Source organism: Mobula hypostoma, chromosome 1 (assembly GCF_963921235.1).
Source record: "Mobula hypostoma chromosome 1, sMobHyp1.1, whole genome shotgun sequence".
Taxonomy (NCBI): domain Eukaryota; kingdom Metazoa; phylum Chordata; class Chondrichthyes; order Myliobatiformes; family Myliobatidae; genus Mobula; species Mobula hypostoma.
This window is the reverse complement of record NC_086097.1, coordinates 244,586,933-244,610,982: the sequence shown is the minus strand read 5'-3', so window position 1 is coordinate 244,610,982 and position 24,050 is coordinate 244,586,933. Positions and strand designations below refer to the sequence as shown.

General features: G+C 43.5%; 1 protein-coding gene across 4 annotated transcripts in view; it reads left to right on the top strand.

Moving 5' to 3' along the window:
- The first annotated feature begins 3,526 nt into the window (after positions 1 to 3,526).
- Positions 3,527 to 24,050, top strand: part of pdcd6ip (programmed cell death 6 interacting protein) — a 101,832-nt gene continuing 81,308 nt past the window's right edge. For 2 of the 4 annotated variants that reach the window (XM_063066388.1, XM_063066378.1), the window contains exon 1: positions 3,527 to 3,816. In XM_063066388.1, coding sequence (XP_062922458.1) covers positions 3,608 to 3,816 — 209 coding nt within the window. In that variant the 5' untranslated portion in view covers positions 3,527 to 3,607. The remainder of the gene's footprint in view (positions 3,817 to 24,050) is intronic. The other 2 variants (XM_063066405.1, XM_063066395.1) reach the window with 1 other exon arrangement.

The window sequence follows — 24,050 nt, the reverse complement described above, 5'->3', positions numbered from 1 at the left end:
ACCACTTGCTCTAGGGAGATACCAATCGATATTTGGGAAATTAAAATCTCCCATCACAACTCTGTTGTTACAGTATTACACATTTCCAGGATCTGTTTCCCTATCTGCTCCTCAATATCCCTGTTACTATTGGGTGGCCTATGTAAAAAAAAAACCAGTAAAGTTACTGACCCCTTCCTGTTCCTAACCTCCACCCACAGGGACTCACAGAGATAGTCGGAGGCTTTTTCCCAGGGCTGAAACGGCTAGCACGAGACAACACAGTTTTAAGGTGCTTAGAAGTAGGTACAGAGGAGATGTCAGTGGGAAGTTTTTTATGCAGAGAGTGGTGAGTGCCTGGAATGGTGAGTGCCTGGAGTGGTGAGTGGTAGAGGGGGATACGATAGGGTCTTTCAAGATACTCCTGGATAGGTACATGGAGCTTCGAAAAATAGAGGGCTCTGGGCAACACTAGGTAATTTCTAAAGCAAGTACAAGTTTGGCACAGCATTGTGGGCTGAAGGGCCTGTATTATGCTGTAGCTTTTCTATGTTTCTAACACAATCAATCTTCGTATCATCTGCAAACTTACTAATCCACCCTTCAGCTTTTCATCCAGTTAACTTATACTGTATACAGAACATACAGTAAAGGTCCCTGTACAGATCACTTCAGAGCATCACTAATCACAGACCTCCAGCTGGAGAAAGTTCTTTTGACTGCCAACCTCTGTCTTCTTATATTCAGTTCTGAATCAAACAGCCAATTCACCATGGATCCTCTGCATCTTAATCTTCAAGAAGAACCTTCCATGAGTGATCTTGTCAAATACCTTACTAAAATCCACATAGACAACATCCATAGCTTCATTAGTCACCTTCGTTGCCTTGTCAAAAAACTTGGTCAAGTTTGTAAAACAAGATTTGCCCTGCACAATGCCATGCTGGTTGTCCTTAATTAGGCCATGGTTTTCCAAATGCTCATAGATCCTATCCCTAAGAATTCTCTCCAGTAACTTCCCTACCACTGATATGAGACTCACTGGTCTATTTAAAAAAAAGAATCTAGTGCTTTTGCTGCGTATATGAAGAATAAACTCTTCTCAGGTTTACCTGTACTTGACTGGAAGCCTGAGAAGAGTTTATTCATAACTGGTCTATAGTTTCCAATGTTATCCCAGGTCCCCTTCTTATAAATGCCTGCAAGAAAATGAATCCTACGTGAACATACATGTACTTCGATAACAAATTTTACTGACTTTAATCCTATCGTACTAGAGTCATTCAATAGTCTAACAACAGTGGGTAGAACAGTGGGTTAAGACTGGTGGTACGTGCTTTAAGGCTTTTGACACTTTTGTCTGAATGGAGAGGGAAGAAGGGAGAATACCCAGGGGTGGAGGTGGGTTGTCTTTGATTGTGCTGGCTGCTTTACTGGGGCAGCAAGAAGTATAGTCAGGGTTCATACAGGGAAGGCTGGTTTCTGAGATGTGCTGAGCTGTGTCCATACAACTTTTCCCATAACCCTCTTCCAACAGTTTTCTGAGTTAATGTTAGTAATTTAACCTACAGGTGTTCCCTGTTCACATTCTACCTCTAATCCACCTCCAAAATCCCACTAAAAGAAAGGGGTTTTCTTTCCTCCACCATCAAAGCAACCCTCAACCACATCTCTTCCATTTTGTACACATCTGCCCTCAACCTATCCTCTCACCACCCTACCTGGGATAGGGTTTCTCCTGTCCTCACCTATCACCCCACCAGTCTCCTCATCCAGCACATAATTCTAACTTCCGCCTGTCCAGCGGGATCCCACCATCAAGCACATCTTCTCCCCCACTTTCTGCTTTCCACAGGGATTGCTCCCTATGTGACTCCCTTGTCCATTCGACCCACCCCACTGATTGCCCTCCTAGCACTTATCCTTGCAAGCGGAATGTGCTACACCTGCCCCGACACCTCCTCCCTCACTACCATTCCAGGCTCCAAACAGTCCTTCCAGGTGAGGCGATACTTTACCTGTGAGTCTGCGGGGGCCATCTATTGTATCCAGTGCTCCCAATAGCCTCTTGTCTATTGGTGAGACCCAACATAGATTGGGAGACTGCTTCACCGAGCACCTATGCTCTCTCCACCAGAAAAAGTGGGATCTCCCAGTGACCACCTATTTTAATTCCACTTGCCAGTCCCGTTCCGACATATCCTCTACTGTCACAATGAGGCTACGCTCAGGTTGGAGGAGCAACATCTTGTATTCCATCTGGTAGCCTCCAATCAGATGGCATTAAGATCGATTTCTTGAACTTCTGGTATTGGCCTCCCCCCCCCACCCCATTCCCCATCTCTTTTTCTCTCTCTCATTATATCTGCTTGCCTGCCCATTGCCTCTCTCTGGTACTCCTCCCCCTTTTTCTTTCTTCCAAGGCCTTCTATTAGAGTCCCCGTTCTCCATCCCTGTATCTCTTTCACCAATCAAGTTCCCAGCTCTTTATTTCATCCCCATCTGGTTTCAGATATCACTCTGTGTTTCTTCCTCCCTCCCCCCACCTTCTAACTCTGACTCCACATCTTTTTTTTCTCCCATCCTGCTGAAGGGTCTCAGCTTGAAATGTCAACTGTACTCTTTTCCATAGATGCTGCCTGGCCTGCTGTGGGCACGTGGCCAAGTGGTTAAGGCATTGGATTAGCGACCTGAAGGTCATGAGTTCGCGCCCCAGCCGAGGAAGCGTGTTGTGTCCTTGAGCAAGGCACTTAATCACACATTGCTCTGCGAGGACATTGATGCTAAGCTGTATGGGTCCTCATGCCCTTCCCTTGGACAACATCAGTGTCGTGGAGAGGGGAGACTTGCAGCATGGGCAACTGCTGGTCCTCCATACAACCTTGCCCAGGCCTGTGCCCTGGAGAGTGAAGACCATGGTCTCGCCTGGCCTGCTGAGTTCCTCCAACATTTTGTGTGTTGCTTGGATTTCCAGCATCTGCCGATATTTGTGGTATGAATATAGTAAATTAGTTCACTTTTCTCTATCTTTCATCCAACGTTCCTATGCCCACTTTACTATATTATGTGTCATCTTGCTATTGGTACCACAAGACATGGGAGCAGAATTAGGCCATTCGCTCCACGGGGTCTGCTCCACCATGGCTGATTTATTGACCCTCTCAACCTCATTCTCCTGTCCTCTCCCCATTTTCTGCCTAGAGAAATTTCTCTTCATCTATGTTCTACAGGGACGTCCTTCTAATCTGAGACTCCCCAACTATCGGCCCTTCAATACTGTAATCGGTAGGTTCACATGAGATCCTCCCTGCTCATAGTTCTCAACTCCAGCGAATACAGGCCCAGAGCATTGTAACAGGGAATCATAATGTCCAAGTTTTCTGTTGTCAATAAACTTTTGAGGGAACGTCTGGGTTGGATTGAGGGGAAAGGACACTGAAGGAGACCTCTGTTTAACTTCTGTCCTCTGGCCCCATCGCTGTGGCAATGAGTGGGCGGGATGCGGCGAGGAAAGCGGCGTCGAGCCTGACGTCTGGAGTCACGGTGGGGGCCGCCCCTCCTGCTCCTGCTCCTCCTCTCCATTCCCTCTGCTTCCTGGTGCCCCCGTCCGTCCCACAGGCAGGCCGCAATGGCCACCACCTTCGTGTCCGTGCCGCTCAAGAAGTCGTCCGAGGTGGACCTGTCGAAACCGCTGTGCAAGTTCATCGCGGCCACCTACCCGAGCGCGGAGAGCCAGACCGAGTACGTGCGGGCCGCCGAGGAGCTCAACAAACTGCGGAAGAGCGCGGTGGGCCGGCCGCTCGACAAGCACGACAGCTCGCTGGAGATCCTGCTGAGGTGGGTCGGGGGGCCCCCGCGGGCTCCGGAACGGAGGGATGGGGTGGGGGGAGCGAGCCAAACGTGGCTAACTCACCCAACTGTTGCTGCTCAGAACGGGGAGCGTCAACGCCGTGGCCTTGCGAGGGGCCTGCAGTGCCTTAATCCACTGCATTTGGCACTCAGGCTTGTTCAGTACACAATTACTCAGTGTACGAGAGAACGGGGTGATTGTTACTCCGGATCAAATGCACCGTAAAAACACAATACGCAAAAAAAACCAATAACTATAAAAGCAATCTTATAAAACACAATGCACACGTAACACACTCAAAATGCTTGGAGGAACCCGGCAGGTCAGACAGCACCTATGGAAAAGAATAAACAGTCGACATTTCCGGCCTAGACCCTGATGAATCACCTGAATTGTGTACTATTTATTACCCTCCAAAGCTGGGGCCTAACCTGCTGAATTCCTCCTGTATTTTGTGTGTGTTACTTTGGATTTCCAGCATCTGCAGAATCTCTTGTATTTACAATGTACTAGTAACTATTTTATATATATATATACATATACACACACATCGTATGTACATGAAGTAACGCTAGTTGATGTGTATGTAGTGGTGGGAGGGGTGTCGGAAAGTACTGTCTACTTGTAAAAGAAAAACATTTCTACACGTTTTCCTCCTTCACATTTGTACATGATTTTTTTTCTTTTTGCCTTCCGTCTCATGGTTGAATGTTGAAAGTGATTGCGGCTGTCATCCTGAGATAGTCAGGGTATAAATTTCATGAATCTGGTTTATTATCACTGACTTATGTTGAAATTTGTTCTAACACACAAAATGCTGCAGGAACTCAGCAGGTTATGCCGCATCCATGGACATAAATAAACAGTCAATGTTTTGCACCAAGACTCTTCATCAGATCTGGAGAGGAAGGGCGAATAAGCCCCCTTGCTTTTTGATTTGTACAAAGACATAATGTAGAATCCTCCATCATAAAATAAATCATTTTTACTCAAAATTATCACTCTGCTTAGAGACAAATAGTTTTTTGGACACTTAGTTTTTTTTTGGCCATGGGAGTGATTACACCTTTCAGTAAGTTTGGATGATGTAATATTACTGGTGTACTTATCATCAGAACACTAGTCTTCTCTCTCATTGAAAAGCTGTTATAAATTGTGTACTTTAATCTTTTAATTGCTGGAATCCTCCCCGCCCCCGCCCCCGCCCCAGACCCAGACTTTTGTTGTATGCTACACAACAAATCATGAGGAAGTTAGCACTTGTTTACATTTGCTTCTGGTTGAACTATTAGCACTTTAGTTTTAAAGCTAACTTTAAAAAAACACAGCCTTTAATTTACTTGTTACCTTTGAGTAAAAATCAAAAGATTGCTCTTGTGATACGAAGTACAAGGAAAATGCTGAAGCCCTCTCAGAATAGTTAGCACCTGTGGTGTAAGGTTTTCCTTAATCATCCATTTCAAGTTCAAAGTACAATTGATTATCAGAGTACATGCATGTCACCGCATACAGCCCTGAGATTCTTCTTCTGTGGGCATGCTTATCAAATCCATAGAACAGTAACTGTAAACAGGATCAATGGACAACTGTGGAAATGCAAATATAAATAAAAATAAATAGCAATAAATAACGAGTACAAAATAACAAGATAAAAGAATCCTTAAATGGGTGTAGTTATCCCCTTTTTGATCATGAGCCTGATGGTTGAGGGTAGTAACTGTGCTTGAACCTGGTGGTGCAAGTCCTGAGGCACCTGACAGAAGTCAATAGGATATTGAGTGAGAGGTTATTGTTAGTACACCATTCAGCTAAATTTTCAGTTAACTTTGAGTAATAAATTTACATAGCCCACCTTGTTCAAGCTGATTCCTCAGCTGGTCCCGTTCACATTCTTGGGGCACGTATCCCTTTAGACCTTTCCCATCCATATTTTTGTTTGAATGTCTTTTAGTACTTGTACCTGCCTCTACCACTTCCACTAGTGGCTCATTCCATATACCCACCATCCTCTGTATTGGGAAAATCTTGCTGGTAAAGTCCTCTTCAACACTCTTCCCCTCTCACCTTTAACTAGTTTGTGTTTATTTGTCTAAATTGTTTAATGACTAAATTTTTGTTCATTCCTGTAGAAAGAGGTTGAATGGGTCATGTTGGCTCCAAGTGGATTTACATTGTACACCTGGGGGTAGCATGTCTACCCATAAATGGCAAATGTCGAACAGTCATAGATACTATTTGGTGCATTGCTTGACGAGTTAGCCTTGTGTTTTGTGGAGATCAGGGACTGTGGAGATAGATTCCCCTTTTTGTTTTTTTCCATTGGAAATCAGATTCTGGTGTGAAACTTGTTGTTTTGCAGTGGCCGCAGTGCAAAGAGAAAATTGCTGCAAATTGCGAAGTTAATAGTGCAGAGAAAGTGGGCATGCAGGTACAGCAGGCGGTGAAAAAGGCGAATGGTATGCTGGCATTTATAGCGAGAGAATTCGAGTACAGGAGCAGGGAGGTACTACTGCAGTTGTACAAGGCCTTGGTGAGACCACACCTGGAGTATTGTGTGCAGTTTTGGTCCCCTAATCTGAAGAAAGACATCCTTGCCATAGAGGGAGTACAAAGAAGGTTCACCAGATTGATTCCTGGGATGGCAGGACTTTCATATGAAGAAAGACTGGATGAACTGGGCTTGTACTCATTGGAATTTAGAAGATTGAGGGGGGATCTAATTGAAACGTATAAAATCCTAAAGGGATTGGACAGGCTGGATGCAGGAAGATAGTTCCCGATGTTGGGGAAGTCCAGAACAAGGGGTCACAGTTTGAGGATAAAGGGGAAGCCTTTTAGGACTGAGATTAGGAAAAACTTCTTCACACAGAGAGTGGTGAATCTGTGGAATTCTCTGCCACAGGAAACAGTTGAGGCCAGTTCATTGGCTATATTTAAGAGGGAGATAGATATGGCCCTTGTGGCTATGGGGATCAAGGGGTATGGAGGGAAGGCTGGGGCGGGGTTCTGAGTTGGATGATCAGCCATGATCATAATAAATGGTGGTGCAGGCTCGAAGGGCCGAATGGCCTACTCTTGCACCTATTTTCTATGTTTCTATGAAAGGAATAACGAGCTAGTTTTCGTGGACTGTTCAGACATCTGATGGCATGGGGGAAGAATCTGTTCCTGAATCATTCTGTGTGGGTCTGAAGGCTCATGTACTCTTGAAGATGTTCTTTATGGTGGGGAAGATTGTGCCCGTGATGGAGCTAGCTGATTCTATGACCCTGGGCAGCCTCTTGCGATCTTGTGCAATGGAACCTCCATACCAATTGGATGAATAGCAAGGGCATTCGTTTTGTTTTTACTTATGCTGTTGAGTTTGAATCAAATGGCTAAAATTGTACATTTGCAAACTTGCATATTGAAATTTGCTTTGGTGAAATAGCTGGCTGTATATATACTGGAAGAAAGAATGTGTATTTATCACACTGACTCTTTATGGAGAATTCACTATTGAGTTTTTTGGCTGATGAGTCTGAATTGCTAGGATTTGTTATGGAAACAGCAACAAAGAATCCTCCTACATCTGAGTGTGATGGTATTCCTGAGTCTCTGCCCGGAACTTGCATAACTTGTTCCTCTCAATGCTTTATGACGCATCAGGTGGTACCTTTCTGTGACACTGGTCACTGAGGTCAAACAACAGAGAATATCACCTTTGGAATGGTTATTTTTCTAAGGGTCCAAAGGAAATCTATCAACCAAGTTATTCAAGGTGCTGGTTACCTGAACTAGAAATTAATTTTTAAAATGGGTCTTATGAAGAAAGGATCAGAGTATATCTGAATAGTGCTTTATATTTCTTGCGTGGTGGAAGATGAGCTGCATTGTGTTGGTCTGTGTTTGCACGAGTGCAAGATGAGTGTGGCTCCTGGACAACATCAATCCACAGGATATGATACTCGGGGACTTGGATATTATTATTACTAATACTACGTCTATTTTGTGACAGTATGTTGTTGCTGCTATCATAATTATATGTGCTATATGAGCCTTGTGCTGTGTGTGATTGTTGGTACTTTGTTTTGCATCTTGGCCCAGAGGAATGCTATTTCATTTGGCTGTGTTCATGGATATGATTGAACTTGGACTGTATCTTGTTATCCAGTACATTTTGCAGAAATTGATCTCATGATTTGAGGATGTGGTGAGTTTCCTGGAATTTTTATTTCCTTTAAATTGGTGGAAATAAGGTAAATTCTTATGAAAGTTCTTATAACTTACTGATATTTGGTTGCTTGCAAGTACTTTAATGCCCAGTACTGTGCCTTTTCTTTTGTTCCACGTTCAGCCTTCTCTAATCTTGACATTAATGTAGGATTAAAATCTTTGTGCCGAGGATATCTAAATTCAAAATCTTGCCCTCGAATTTCTGGTTTTTCAATTTGCAGCAATGTTAGATTGCAATATTAGCCAAAGACCCAAAGGAGACACAGTGGCCAAAGAGGGCCCGGTTTTGTTAGATGAGGTGTGAAGCTGGAGGCTTCATGTCTGTGCGTCTGAGATTTCTGGGACACGGATTGGAGGTCTGGAGACGACCTGTTCTGTGGATGGGAGCCTGTCTGGATGTGAGTGTGGGAGGACTCAGGAAGGAACTTGTTTTTCTGTTGGTGTCTTGTTTTGTTTTTGCTGTTTGTGTTGTTCTGTGGGACATCGTGGGCATGCTACATTGGCACCAAATGTATGGTACATATCCATCCAAATGTCCAGTACATCCTTCTTACAGGAAAAATTTTAATAAGGAGATAACCATTTTGCCGAGCACCTATGCTCCGTCCGCCAGAAGAAGCGAGATCTCCCAGTGGTCACCCATTTAAATTCCACTTCCCATTCCCATTCAGATACGTCTATCCATGGCCTCCTCTATGGTCGCAATGAGGGCACACTCAGGTTGGAAGAACAACACCTTATATTCTGTCTGGGTAACCTCTAACCTGATGGCATGAACATCGATTTCTCAAACTTCTAGTAATGGCTCCCCCACTCCTTCACCATTCTCCATCCCCTTTTCCCTCTCTCACCTTATCTTCTTGCCTGTCCATCTTCTCTGTCTGGTGCTCCTCCCCCCTTTTGTTTCTTCCATGGCCCTTTGTCCTCTCCTATCAGACTCTCCCCTTCTCCAGCCCTGTATCACTTTCACCAATCAACTTCCCAGCTCTTTACTTCACCCCTCCCCCTCCCCATTTCACCTATCAGACTGTTTCTCTCTCCCTCCCCCACCTTTTAACTCTACTCCTCATCTTTTTTTTTCCATTCCTGCCAAAGGCTCTTAGCCCAAAATGTTGGCAGTACTTTTTTCCATAGATGCTGTCTGGCCTGCTGAGTTCCTCCAGCATTTTGTGTGTGTTGCTAGAAATAGAGGTCATGGGTTAAAGGTCAAAGAAAAAATGTTTATGGGGAAGATGAGAGGAAACTTCTTCACTCAGAGGTTCATGAGGGTGTGGAATGAGTTGCTAGCACAAGTGCACGCGAGCTCGATTTCAACGTTTAAGAGAAGTTTGGATAGGTACATGGACGGGAGGGTTGTGGAGGGTGTCTCAGTGTGGGTCGATGGGACTAGGTAGTTTAAATGGTTTAATATGAACTAGGTGGGCCAAAAGGCCTTTTTCTGTGCTGTACTTTTCAATGACTAGTATTGGTTGTTGAAGCATGAGTCATTTTACTATATGTCTCAATGTTTTTTAATCGGAGCAGGAGGCTGAGAGTGAAGGAGTAAAGGAATCTCGGAGAGAAGTAACTTTTTCTTTATATTGCTCAGGGTAAAGAGGCTAGACTGCGCAGGCACGTGACGTAGAGCGCCAAAGGTTTAAAATAAAGACCACCATATACAGCAGGCAGCGGAGTGAGAGGGAGCAGAGTGGGACGGCTTTGGCTCAATGGGCTTCGGCGTGAACAGGCAGATGCGAGGGTGGGTTCCGGTAAGTTTTGTTTTGTTTGTTTAGAGTAGAGAGAATGCCAGGCAGGATGTTGGATTGCTCCTCTTGCAGAATGTGGGAAGTCAGGGAGACCTCCTGTCTCCCTGACAACAACACCTGCAAGAAGTGCATCCAGCTGCAGCTCCTAACAAGCTGCGTTAGGGAACTGGAGCAGGAGCTGGATGACCTCTGGATCATTCGGGAGAATGAGGAGTTTATAGATAGTAGCTACAGGGAGGTAGTTACGTCAAAGGAGCAGCACACAGGTAATTGGGTTACTGTCAGGCGAGGGAAGGGGAAAGGGCAGGCAGAGCAGGGTTCCACTGTGGCCATTCCCCTCAACAACAAGTATATCGATTTGGATACTGTTGGGGGGGATGACTTACCTGGGACAAGCTGCGGCAGCCGGATCTCTGGCACTGAGTCAGGTTCTGCAGTGCAGGAGGGAGGGTGGAAGAAGAGGAGAGTGGTAGTGATAGGGGACTCGATAGTTAGAGGTACAGACAGGAGGTTCTGTGGTCGTGACAGAGACTCCCGGATGGTTTGTTGCCTCCCAGGTGCTAGAGTCAGGGATGTCTCTGATCGCGTGCACAGCATTCTGAAGTGGGAGGGTGATCAGCCACATTGGTACCAAAGACGTAGGAAGAAAGAGTGAGGAGGTTCTGAAGAGTGAGTATAGAGAGCTTGGTAGGAAGTTGAAAAGCAGGACCTCGAGGGTGGTAATCTCAGGATTGCTACCTGTGCCACGTGCCAGTGAGGGTAGGAATAGGATGCTCTGGCGGATGAACACGTGACTGAGGAACTGGTGTAGGGGGCAGAGTTTCAGATTTCAGTATCATTGGGACATCTTCTCGGGCAGGAGGGACCTGTGCAAGAGAGATGCGTTGCACCTGAACTGCAAGGGGACCAATATCCTTGCAGGGAGGTTTGTTCGGGCTATTGGGGGGGGGTTTAAACTAGATTTGCAGGGGGATGGGAACCAGAGTGCCAGAGCGGATAGTGGAGCGGGGGTGAAAATAAATGATGTTAAAAGTTCATGCAAAGTCACAAATAGTAGGGTTGTGTGTGGTGGTAATCTTCTGAGGTGTGTCTATTTCAATGCAAGGAGTATTGTGGGGAAGGCTGACGAGCTGAGGGCGTGGATTGACACGTGGAATTAGGACATTATAGCCATTAGTGAAACTTGGCTACGGGAGGGGCAGGACTGGCAGCTTAATGTTCCAGGGTTCTGATGTTTCAGACGTGATAGGGGCAGAGAATGAAGGGTGGCAGCGGGGGGGTGCCATTGCTAGTCAGGGAAAATGTTACAGCAGTGCTCAGGAGGACAGATTAGAGGGCTTGTCAACCGAGGCCATATGGGTGGAGCTGAGAAACAGGAAAGGTACGACCACATTAATGGGGTTGTATCATAGACCATCCAATAGTCACCGAGAATTGGAGGAGGAAGTCTGCAGAGAGATAACAGACAACGGCAGGAAAGATAAAGTTGTGATAGTAGGGGATTTTAATTTTCCACATATTGATTGGGACTCTCATACTGTTAAAGGTCTAGATGGGTTAGAGTTTGTAAAATGTGTTCAGGAAAGTCTTCTAAATCAGTATATAGAGGTACCAACTAGAGAGGATGCAATATTAGATCTCCTATTAGGAAATGAGTTAGGACAGGTGACAGAAGTGTGTGTGGGGGAACACTTTGGTTCCAGTGATCATAACACCATTAGTTTCAACTTGATCATGGATAAAGATAGATCTGGTCCTCGGGTTGAGGTTCTAAACTGGAAAAAGGCCAAATTTGAAGAAATGAGAAAGAATCTAAAAAGCATGGATTGGGACAGGTTGTTCTCTGGCAAGGATGTAATTGGTAAGTGGGAAGCCTTCAAAGGAGAAATTTTGAGAGTGCAGAGTTTGTATGTTCCTGTCAGGATTAAAGGCAAAGTGAATAAGAATAAGGAGCCTTGGTTCTCAAGGGTATTGGAACTCTGATAAAGAAGAAGAGAGAGATGTATGATATGTATAGGAAAAGGAGCAAATAAGGTGCTTGAAGAGTATAAAAAGTGCAAAAAAAAACTTAAGAAAGAAATCAGGAGGGCTAAAAGAAGACATGAGGTTGCTTTGGCAGTCAAGGTGAAGGATAATCCAAAGAGCTTCTACAGGTATATTAAGAGCAAATGGATAGTAAGGGATAAAATTGGTCCTCTTACAGATCAGAGTGGTTGGCTATGTACTGAACCAAAGGAAATGGGGGGAGATCTTAAATGGGTTTTTTGCGTTTGTATTTACTAAGGAAACTGGCATGAAGTCTATGGAAATAAGGCAAACAAGTAATGAGGTCATGGAACCTATACAGATTGAAGAGGAGGAGGTGCTTGCCATCTTGAGGCAAATCATAAATCCCCTGGACCTGACAGGGTATTCCCTTGGACCCTGAAGGAGACTAGTGTTGAAATTGCAGGGGCCCTGGCAGATGTATTTAAAATGTCGCTATCTACGGGTGAGGTGCCGGAGGATTGGAGGATAGCTCATGTTGTTCTGTTATTTAAAAAAGGCTCTAAAAGTAATCCAGGAAATTATAAGCTGGTAAGTTTGACGTCGGTAGTAGGTAAATTATTGGAAGGAGTACTAAGAGATAGGATCTACAAGTATTTGGATAGACAGGGACTTATTAGGGAGACTTATTATTGTGCGTGGTAGGTCATGTTTAATTTCCCTCGGGATCAATAAAGTATATCTATCTATCTATCCAATCTATTAGAGTTTTTCGAGGAGGTTACCAGGAAAGTGGATGAAGGGAAGGCAGTGGATGTTGTCTACATGGACTTCAGCAAGGTCCCGCATGGTAGATTAGTTAGGAAGATTCTGTCGCTAGGTATACATGGAGAAGTAGTAAATTGGATTAGACATTGGCTCAATGGAAGAAGCCAGAGAGTGGTAGTGGAGGATTGCTTCTCTGAGTGGAGGCCTGTGACTGGTGGTGTGCCACAGGGATCAGTGCTGGTCCATTGTTATTTGTCATCTATATCAATGATCTGGATGATAATATGGTAAATTGGATCAGCAAATTTGCTGATGATACAAAGATTGGAGGTGTAGTAGACAGTGAGGAAGGTTTTCAAAGCTTGCACAGGGATTTGGACAGGCTGAAAAATGGCAGATGGAGTTTAATACAGACATGTGTGAGGTATTGTACTTTAGAAGGACAAACCACGGTAGAACATACAAGGTAAATGGTAGGGCACTGAGGAGTGCGGTAGAACAGAGGGATCTGGGAATACAGATACAAAGTTCCCTAAAAGTGGTGTCACAGGTAGGTAGGGTCGTAAAGAGAGCTTTTGGTACATTGGCCTTTATATGTCAGCTGTGTACATACATCTATTGATGCTTCCGGACACATCTTCAGTGATGTTCCTGGAATCATCGGGTGTTTCGGGTCTTTCAACATCATACAACCTCCTCCAGGTGACCCAGCTGGGGCTGATCAGACCCCAACTTGTGTCCAGATGGCTAGCTACTTATGACTCCATGGCTCCCCTCTTTTGAGCCACAGCCATCTTGAGGCCCTCTCTGCCGCATCGGTGGTACTGCGGGTGGCTCTCCTCTTCCTCTCTCCCTCGATGCCCAAAATGCTGAAGGCTCTATCTAAGGAACGGGCTACGAATCCCCTACAACCAACCTCCACTGGGAGACACCTTGCTCTCCATCCAGCCTGCTGACAGCTGCTGACCAGTCCTGCGTACTTGGAGAGCTTCCTTTCAAAGGCCTCTTCCAAGCTATCTTCCCATGGGACTGTCAGCTCCAGCAGCACCACTTGCTTAGTCGACTCAGACACTAGGACAATGTCTGGTCGCAGGGTGGTGGCTGCGATATGGTTGGGGAACTTCAGCTGCCCTTCGAGGTCCACCAACAGCTGCCAGTCCCTTGCAGAGGTCAGAATGCCTGCAGGTGTTCTTTTGGCAGGTATTGGCTGCTCCCCAGCTCTGACAAAGGCAATGGTCTGCTTGGAGGGTTGGGACCGCTTCACCCACTCAACTCCTGCACTGACGGCTTCAGCAATGGTCTTCAGGACCTGATCATGCCTCCACCTGTACCGTCCCTCACCAAGTGCCCTTGCGCAGCCGCTGAGGATGTGTTCCAGGGTTCCTCGCTTGGAGCACAGTGGGCATGCAGATGACTCTGCCTTGCCCCACGTGTGCAGGATTGATGGGCTTGGAAGCACATCGTACACTGCCCAGATGAGAAATTGGATACGATGTGGTTCGACTTTCCAAAGATCAGCCCAGGTCACTTTCCTGTCAACAAAGTATTGAGTATAAGAGTTGGAATGTTATGGTGAGGTTGTATAAGGCATTGGTGAGGCTGAATATGGAGTATTGTGTGCAGTTTTGGTCACCAAATTACAGGAAGAATATTAATAAGGTTGAAAGAGTGCAGAGAAGGTTTACAAGGATGTTGCCGGGACTTGAGAAACTGAGTTACAGAGAAAAGTTGAATAGGTTAGGACTTTATTCCCTGGAGCGTAGAAGAATGAGGGGAGATTTGATAGAGGTATATAAAATTATGATGGGTATAGATAGAGTGAATCCAAGCAGGCTTTTTCCACTGAGGCTAGGGGAGAAAAAAACCAGAGGACATGGGTTAAGGGTGAAGGGGGAAAAGTTTAAATGGAACATGGGGGGGGGGGGAGCTTCTTCACACAGAGAGTGGTGGAAGTGTGGAATGAGCTGCCAGATGAAGTGGTAAATGTGGGCTCACCTTTAACATTTAGGAAAAACTTGGACAGCTGCATGGATGAGAGGTGTATGGAGGGATATGGTCCAGGTGCAGGTCAGTGGGACTAGGCAGAAAAATGGTTCGGCACAGCCAAGAAGGGCCAAAGGGCCTGTTTCTGTGCTGTAATGTTCTGTGGTTCATACAATCAGTAAGTCTGTATTTGAATCTTTAAATGATGTCATTGCTTTATATGAAGAGTTCCTTTTAGGATTCCAGTTCAAACTTCTATTTTTCAGATGCATGGAAGGCAGAGAAATAGAATAGCATTGGAAATATCTTTAGTTCATAATAAAAGGCAACTTCAGTCACTTGCACGACAGTTGTGATTCTTTTCTAAAGTAGTGTTCTCAGCTGGGTTGAGAAATTTCCCATCGACACCTGGTTACCAGTTATGAATTACACATCATTTGTATTTCAAAAAGGACCACACCTCCTTGTTGACTGTGGATCTATTGTTTACTCCATTGTTTTACATGACATTTTATTCTTGAATTCACTCCATTTTTTTTTCATACTTCGAACAACCTGAAATGGTGCTTGCCCTGGAACAGGCTGTTGTAGATTTGTTCACATGGAATGTGGTAGGAGTAATAAGAGATCCTGTAGTTAAGGATGAACATGAGATTCTGCAGATGCTGGAAATTGAAAGCAACACACACAAAGTGCTGGAGGAACAATGTAAGTCAGGTAGCATCAATGGAGAGAAATAAACAGTCTATGTTTCAGTACAAGACCCTTCTTCAGGACTGGAGAGGATCCTGTCATGAGCAATGAACACAAAATAGTAGAATTCTAGATCGAGTTTGAGGGTGAACATCTCGGGTCCTCAACTTAATTACGAAGGGTCTAGATAGGGTAAATGCAACTGAGGTTAGGTGCGACTAGAACTCGAGGTCATTGCTTAATGGTTAAAAAGTAAATATTTAAGGGGAACATGAGGGGGAGCTTCATTCAGAGGGTGGTGCAAGTTCTTGCTATTTATTGCTTATTTATCTTTTATTATTTCTGCATTTTGTATTTGCATAATGTTTTGTCTTCTGGACTCTGGTCAAATGCCCCAGTTTGGGTGAACTTTCATTGATTCTGTTATGGTTATTATTCTATAGATTTATTGAGTATGCCCACAAGAAAATGAACCTCAGGGTTGTATATCATGTCATGTATGTACTTTGATCATAAATTTACTTTGAACTGTGAGTATGGGACAAACTGCCAGCAGAAGTGGTGGATGGGGGTTCAATTTCAGCACTTAAAAGAAGTCCGGATAAGCACATAAATGGGAGGGGTATGGAGAGCGATGGTCCAGATGCAGATCAATAGGACTAGGCAGAATAATAGTTCAGTACAGACTAGATGGGACAAAGGGCCTGTTTCTATGCTGTAGTGCTCTCTGACTTGATTATAGAGTATAGAAGTGTTATGTTGTGTGATCTTAGGAAAGCTAACTAAACTCAGTAAATGTGTTGTCCTGATGAAGTGTCTCGGCCTGAAACATCGACTGTACTATTTTCCCAAGATGCTGCCTGACCTGCTGAATTCCTCTAGCATTTTGTGTGTGTTGCTTAGATTTCCAGCATCTGCAGATTTTCTCTAATCAGTAAATAATGGCAGATACCGAAGTAATTATTTATTAACTCACCAGAAATATAGTCTGATCAGAGAGAGAGAATCACTGAGAAAGATGAACTAACAATTGTTAAAAATTCAAGGAAAATATTGATTGAAAAGCTGCAACATCAAAAGTGGCAAAAGCTACTGATAGACCAGATCAATAGACACAAATGCTGGAGGAACTCACCAGGTCAGGCAGCATCTATGGAAATGAATAAACAGTTGATTTTTCAGGCTGAGATCCTTTTCCACGACTGGAAAGAATCCAGAATGAGAAAGTGGGTGTGGGTGGGGAAGTAGTACAGGCTGTTGGTGCTTAGTGAGTCCAGCATGTAAGTATGATAACAAAGAAAGCATGGCAATACCTCTGCTTCCTTAGAAGTTTGCGAAGATTCAGCATGACATCAAAAAGTTTGACCAAATTCTATAGATGTTTGGTGGAGAGTATGTTGACTTGTTGCATCACAGCCTGGTATGGAAACACCAATATCCTTGAACAGAAAATCCCACAAAAAGTAGTGGATACGACCCAGTTCATCATGGGTAAAGCCCTCCCTACCATTGAGCACATCTACATGGAGCATTGTTGCAGGAAAGCAGCATCCATCATCAAAGACCCCCACCACCCAGGATATGCTCTCTTCTCACTTCTGCCATCAGGAAGAAGGTACAACTGCCTCAGGACTTACACCACCAGGTTCAGGAACAGTTAATACCCCTCAACCATCAGGCTCCTAAACCAAAGGGGATAACTTCACTCACCCCATCACTGAACTGTTCCCACAACCTATGAACTCGCTTTCAAGGACTCTTCATCTTATGTTCTTGATATTTATTGCTTATTTATTTATTATTATTACTTTAATTTTTTCTTTTTTTTGTATTTGCTCTGTTTGTCTTCTGCACACTGACACCTTGTTGGTATTATCTTTCATTGATTTTGTTCTGGTTATTGGATTTATTCAATATCCCTGAAAGAAAATGAACTTCATGCTTGTATATGGTGACATACATATACTTTAATAAATTTACTTTGAGGATGAAGCTGGGTGGGTGGGGGAGGGGGTGAAGTAAGAAGTAGAGGTGATCGATGGAAGAGTTAAAGGGCTGAAGAAGAAGGAAGAGGAGGAGAGGAGTGGAGAGGATGGGAGAAAGCAAGGGAGGAGGGGAACCAAAGGAAGGTGATAGGCAGGTGGGGAGAAAAACTGTAAGACAGGAGCCAGAATGGGGAATGGAAAAAGAGAGAAGGTGGGAGGGGAAGAAATTAAAGGAAGTTAGATAACTAATTGTTTGCCTATGGCCTTCCCTACTTCTACAATGAGGCCAGACTCTGTTTGGAGGAGCAACATCTCATATTGCATCTGGGTAGCCTGTAATTGTGCATTCTGTCATTGTTTCCAACTGCACTACCTCAGTGCAATGACACAATGAATTGACCTGTATGAACGGAGTACAAGACCGGTTTTTCACTGCACCTCAGTACATGTAACAACAATAAACGGATTTATGAAGTTGCATTGCTGCAGCAACACCATCATACCCATTGATCATAGCTGTGTAGATGAGCTATTTGAAAAGGAGGTTGATAAGGACCGGGAATTGAAGGTTTTGTGGAATTGGCATAGACGAGGCTTTGACTCCTGGGGCAGATCAAACACTAAATGGCTGGGCAGACTTGAGGACTCAAGGTGTTCTCTAGCTCCTATTTCATAGAACATAGACCATTGCAGCACAGTCCAGGCCCTTTGGCCCATAATGTTGTGCTGACTTTTAACCTACTCGAAAATCAATCTATCTCTTCCCTCCTACATAGCCCTCCTTTTTTCTATCATCCATGTACCTATCTAAGAGTTTCTTAAATGACTCTAATGTATCTGCCTCGCCCATCACCCCTGACAGGGCATACCATCTCTGTTTAAAATAAAAATTTACTTCTGACATTCCGTTATACTTTCCTTCAATCATTCTAAAACTATGCTGCCTTGTATTAGTCATTTCTGTCCAGGGAATTCCTTGTGTTATTATTTTTATTGTAACCAGATGATTAGAATTTGAATCCTTTGATAGGCGGACTTTCGCTGCAACAATTATTTTTATTTGATTTATTTTACTTTATTTACTGTAAGCATTATAATTGAACAGTCCTGATGAAGGGTCTGACCTGAAATGCTATCTCTGTTGAGTTTTAAACATTTCATTACAGTATTATGGAACTGGTATGGAAGCATGTGGCAATGACTAATTATGGCATGACTTGCAATACTTCCTGTGCACTTGCAAGGAGAACATGTGCTTATTCACAGAATCATAATGCCATACAACATTGAAGCCCAACATGTCCACACCAACCTGCTGACTTCTTTACAACTCATATTCTCTGTATTATTTATTCTATTTGCACAATTGTCTTCTTTTGAACTTTGGTTGTTTGACAGTCTTTATGTATAGTTTATCATGTGTTCTGTTGTATTTCTTTATTTTTCTTGCAAATGCCTTCAACAAAAAGGTACAACATTGATAAAGTTTAAGGGAATGGGGGATTCTCAGATTCCTGTAAACAATGGACTAAGTACTAACTATGTCTGTGACTGCAGTGTGTTTGGATAATATCTCACATCTGCCTTCTTTAGAGCAAGATAATTCAAGTTTGCCCAGATCCACATAAGATGTCAGGGCTTTTCACACCTTTTGATTTTGACTAAAAGCAGTACCTGATGGAAATTAGACAGAACATTCCTTTCTTAATTAAAGCACAAATTTGACGGATGTTCTTAACTTTGTGATTAAATTGTGGCTCCAGCAAACCAGGTAGGACATTCCTTTCTTTCATTAAGGTGGCTGGAGTGTCTAACAAATTGATTGTAGTTTTGTATCAATAATCCATTGACTTGACCAGAATGGTTATCAAACTGATTGTTCTTTTGTCTTGGTGGCCTTATAACATCTGACAATTCTGACATCGGGCAGTGAACTTGTAGAACCGCCGGGGAGTTGAGAAAGGGTCTCTCCCTGATGTCGGGTCTAAGTTCACTTGCCGGCTGAGCTCGAGGAAATAAACGGGTGGAAAGATAAGTAACGATCTTTTTGTGCTGTTGTTATTTGATCCAGCAAAATTACATTTACAACATGGTAGCATATATGTACTTTGACAATAAATTCACTTTGAAGTTTTTGAACTTGATGCACAGTAGAAGATTGAGAGGAGATTTGATAGAGAGGTAGACAAAATTATGAGGGGTATAGATAGGGTAAATGCAAGCAGGCTTTTTCCACTGCGGTTGGGTGGGACTACAACCAGAGGTCATGGGTTAAAGGTGAAAGGTGAGAAGTTTAAGGGGAAACTTTTTCACTCAGAGGGTTGTGAGAGTGTGGAATGAGCTGCCAGCACAAATGGAGCATGCGAGTTCGATTTCAACGTTTAAGAGAAGCTCTGCTTCCACCAGTCTCTCAGGCATTGTATTCTAGGTACTCTGCGTGAAAGTGTCCCCTTTCAGATCACCTGTGGGTTTTTTTTTTACCTCTTGCCCTAAATCTGTGTCCTCTTATTTTTATTTTTCTTTATGGGAAAATGTTTTCTGCTGTCCTTAATTGTGCTTTTATAGATATGTAAAAAGGAAAAGACTGGTAAAGACAAATGTAGGTCCCCTACAGTCAGAAACAGGTGAATTGATCATGGGGAACAAGGACATGGCAGACCAATTGAATAACTACTTTGGGTCTGTCTTCACTAAGGAGGACATAAATAATCTTCCAGAAATAGTAGGGGACAGAGGGTCCAGTGAGATGGAGGAACTGAGCAAAATACATGTTAGTAGGGAAGTGGTGTTAGGTAAATTGAAGGGATTGAAGGCAGATAAATCCCCAGGGCCAGATGGTCTGCATCCCAGAGTGCTTAAGGAAGTAGCCCAAGAAATAGTGCATGCATTAGTGATAATTTTTCAAAACTCATTAGATTCTGGACTAGTTCCTGAGGATTGGAGGGTGGCTAATGTAACCCCACTTTTTAAAAAAGGAGGGAGAGAGAAACCGGGGAATTATAGACCGGTTAGCCTAACGTCGGTGATGGGGAAACTGCTGGAGTCAGTTATCAAAGATGTGATAACAGCACATTTGGAAAGCGGTGAAATCATCGGACAGTCAGCATGGATTTTTGAAAGGAAAATCATGTCTGACGAATCTCATAGAATTTTTTGAGGATGTAACTAGTAGAGTGGATAGGGGAGAACCAGTGGACGTGGTATATTTGGATTTTCAAAAGGCTTTTGACAAGGTCCCACACAGGAGATTAGTGTGCAAACTTAAAGCACACGGTATTGGGGGTAAGGTATTGATGTGGATAGAGAATTGGTTAGCAGACAGGAAGCAAAGAGTGGGAATAAACGGGACCTTTTCAGAATGGCAGGCAGTGACGAGTGGGGTATCGCAAGGCTCAGTGCTGGGACCCCAGTTGTTTACAATATATATTAATGACTTGGATGAGGGAATTAAATGCAGCATCTCCAAGTTTGCGGATGACACGAAGCTGGGCGGCAATGTTAGCTGTGAGGAGGATGCTAAGAGAATGCAGGGTGACTTGGATAGGTTGGGTGAGTGGGCAAATTCATGGCAGATGCAACTTAATGTGGATAAATGTGAAGTTATCTACTTTGGTGGCAAAAATATGAAAACAGATTATTATCTGAATGGTGGCCGATTAGGAAAAGGGGAGGTGCAACGAGACCTGGGTGTCATTATACACCAGTCATTGAAAGTGGGCATGCAGGTACAGCAGGCGGTGAAAAAAGCGAATGGTATGCTGGCATTTATAGCAAGAGGATTCGAGTACAGGAGCAGGGAGGTACTACTGCAGTTGTACAAGGCCTTGGTGAGACCACACCTGGAGTATTGTGTGCAGTTTTGGTCCCCTAATCTGAGGAAAGACATCCTTGCCATAGAGGGAGTACAAAGAAGGTTCACCAGATTGATTCCTGGGATGGCAGGACTTTCATATGAAGAAAGACTGGATGAACTAGGCTTGTACTCGTTGGAATTTAGAAGATTGAGAGGGGATCTGATTGAAACGTATAAAATCGTAAAGGGATTGGACAGGCTAGATGCAGGAAGATTGTTCCCGATGTTGGGGAAGTCCAGAACGAGGGGTCACAGTTTGAGGATAAAGGTGAAGCCTTTTAAGACTGAGATTAGGAAAAACTTCTTCACACAGAGAGTGGTGAATCTGTGGAATTCTCTGCCACAGGAAACAGTTGAGGCCAGTTCATTGGCTATATTTAAGAGGGAGTTAGATATGGCCCTTGTGGCTAGGGGGATCAGAGGGTATGGAGGGAAGGCTGGTGCAGGGTTCTGAGTTGGATGATCAGCCATGATCATAATAAATAGCGGTGCAGGCTCGAAGGGCCGAATGGCCTACTCCTGCACCTATTTTCTATGTTTCTATGTACACCATATAGAAACATAGAAAACCTACAGCACAGTACAAAGCTGTGCCGAACATGTCTTTACCTGAGAAATTACCTAGGGTTATTATAAAATAATAATTTTATAATTCTCATTCATATCCTTTCTTAAACTTGGCTACTGCATGGAAAGCAAAGCTCGTCTTTCAGGTCGCCTCTCAAATAAAATGCACCATTCCAAGCTTTATTCCGGTGAAGCTCCTTTGTTCCTACTCCAGTGGTAGCACATCTTTCTTGTAGTGTGGTGACCAGAACTGCATTATAAAGTTGAAGCATACCCTCCCTAGCCTTGCATTCAGTGCCCTTACTGACAAACACTGGTATGCCATATGTCATTTTAACTGTATTACCTACCTGTCTTCCTCAAGAATCACAAGCAAGAGAAAATCTGCAGATGCTAGGAATCCAGATAAAGGGTCGTAGCCTGAAAGGTCAAATGTTTACTCTTTTCCATAGATGCCGCTCATCCTGCTAAGTTCCTCCAGCATTTTGTGTGTGTTGCATCTTCAAGAATCTTTGGACTTATACGCCAGGGTTCCTCTGCTTCTCAATACTTTGTTAGACCCTATCTTTCGTGGTTTATATCTGAACCTCATCAATATTCCTAAATGCATCAGTTTATTGTGCCATTCACAACTGATATTAGTTTTGAATTACAGGAGTCATAGAACACTACAGCACAAAAACAGGCCTATCAGCTCACCTAGTCCATGATGATCTATTATCCTGCCTAGTTCCATTGACCTGCACTTGGGCGTAACATTCCATACCCTTGCTCTGTGCCCGGACTTATAAAGGCAAGATGCCATATGCCGCCTTCACCATCCTATTCACCTATGTTGCCACTTTGAATGATTTGAACTCTGGGGCCCTCTTCATTAACATTTCCCACCATTTACTGTTCATGCCCTGTCCCTTTTTGACTTCCTAGAATGCATCGCCTTGCACCTGTAGTACTTAATTTTCATCTACCAACACCATCCAGCTTTCTAACTGATCTATATCTAGCTCTATCCTTGGACAACCTTCTGTATGTGTTTCCTCCCACATTCCAAAGGTATGTGGGTAGGGTTAGTAAGTCATGAACATGTTATGTTAGTGCCAGAAGCATGGTGACACTTATGGGCTGTCCTCAGCCTGTGTTGGTTGTTGACGCAAACATTGCATTTCATTTTATGTTTTGATCTACATGTGACAGATCAATCTTATAAAACTGCCAAGTAAGTCTTTGGATCTGTGGTACTCAGAGGATTAAAAACAGCTCTCTCAGAAAAGAAAAATGGACAGTGCCTAGCATTTGAGCCGATGTTTAGAGATTGCCACATACAAAGATGGTTTACATCTGTATTTCTTTGAGAATATACAGTGAGGAAATTACTATTAACTTAATAGAAGGAATGATCCTCCAGATTGATTAATCACAGGATGAAGTAGTCTAGCACGAAAGACGAGACAATATCCCACTGAAAGCCTGATTCCTGATGAAGGATCTCAGCCCAAAACGTTGACTGTTTAGCCATAGTCATAGTCATAGTCATAGTCATAGTCATAGTCATAGTCATAGTCATAGTCATAGTCATACTTTATTGATCCCCGGGGAAATTGGTTAAACTAGTTTACTCTTTTCCATAGATGCTGCCTAGCCTGCTGAGTTCCTCCAGCATTTTGTGTTGCTTGGTTTTCCAGCATCTGCAGATTTTCTTGTGTTTGGATCTCACTGAAAGCAGCAGATGTAAATTGGGAAGTATTGGGTCCTGATGCTTTTGTGATCCAAAGATTCTTCGGAAGTCAAGAATAAGGCATAAAACTTGTTATTTATGGCCAATTTTTTTAAACTGTTACAAGAACGAAGAGGAAGTATTGAGAAAATAAAAAGTAAAAAGTAGTCAAAATCTTCTCATACCAGACAACAGATTAACCAATAAGATAGCCAGAGTCAAGTAATTTGACATCTACCACTTAAACCAAGAAGTTTCCAAAGAAATGCAACTGCACCACAGTTATGAGATAATTCCCTGAACGATCACATGTATATAGGTGATTATATAAAAATACAAGCAAGGATAGGAACATTAAACTACAAGAAAAGTACAATTCTACAGCCCATTCCAACAGAGGGCATTCGAGTCACTATGAAGTCTCAGAGGCTGAATTAATTGGAAGCAACTAGACAGTAGTCATCTGACTACAGTGAGATAAGAGCCCTGCAGTGGCTTCTGGAGGCTTAATGCTAGGCACAAGTGCGATCTGTCACTGAGATAATAACTGCAGTCTTACCGCAAGGAAATAGGCCACATGAGACTATCACACCCAACAAACATACATCTGCACTAATCCAACAGTCATTACGTTTAATTCTTGCCAAGTTCAATCAAATCATGAGATACTGTTGTACCCAAGCTCAATCAAGCCATGAAATGATGTTGCAGC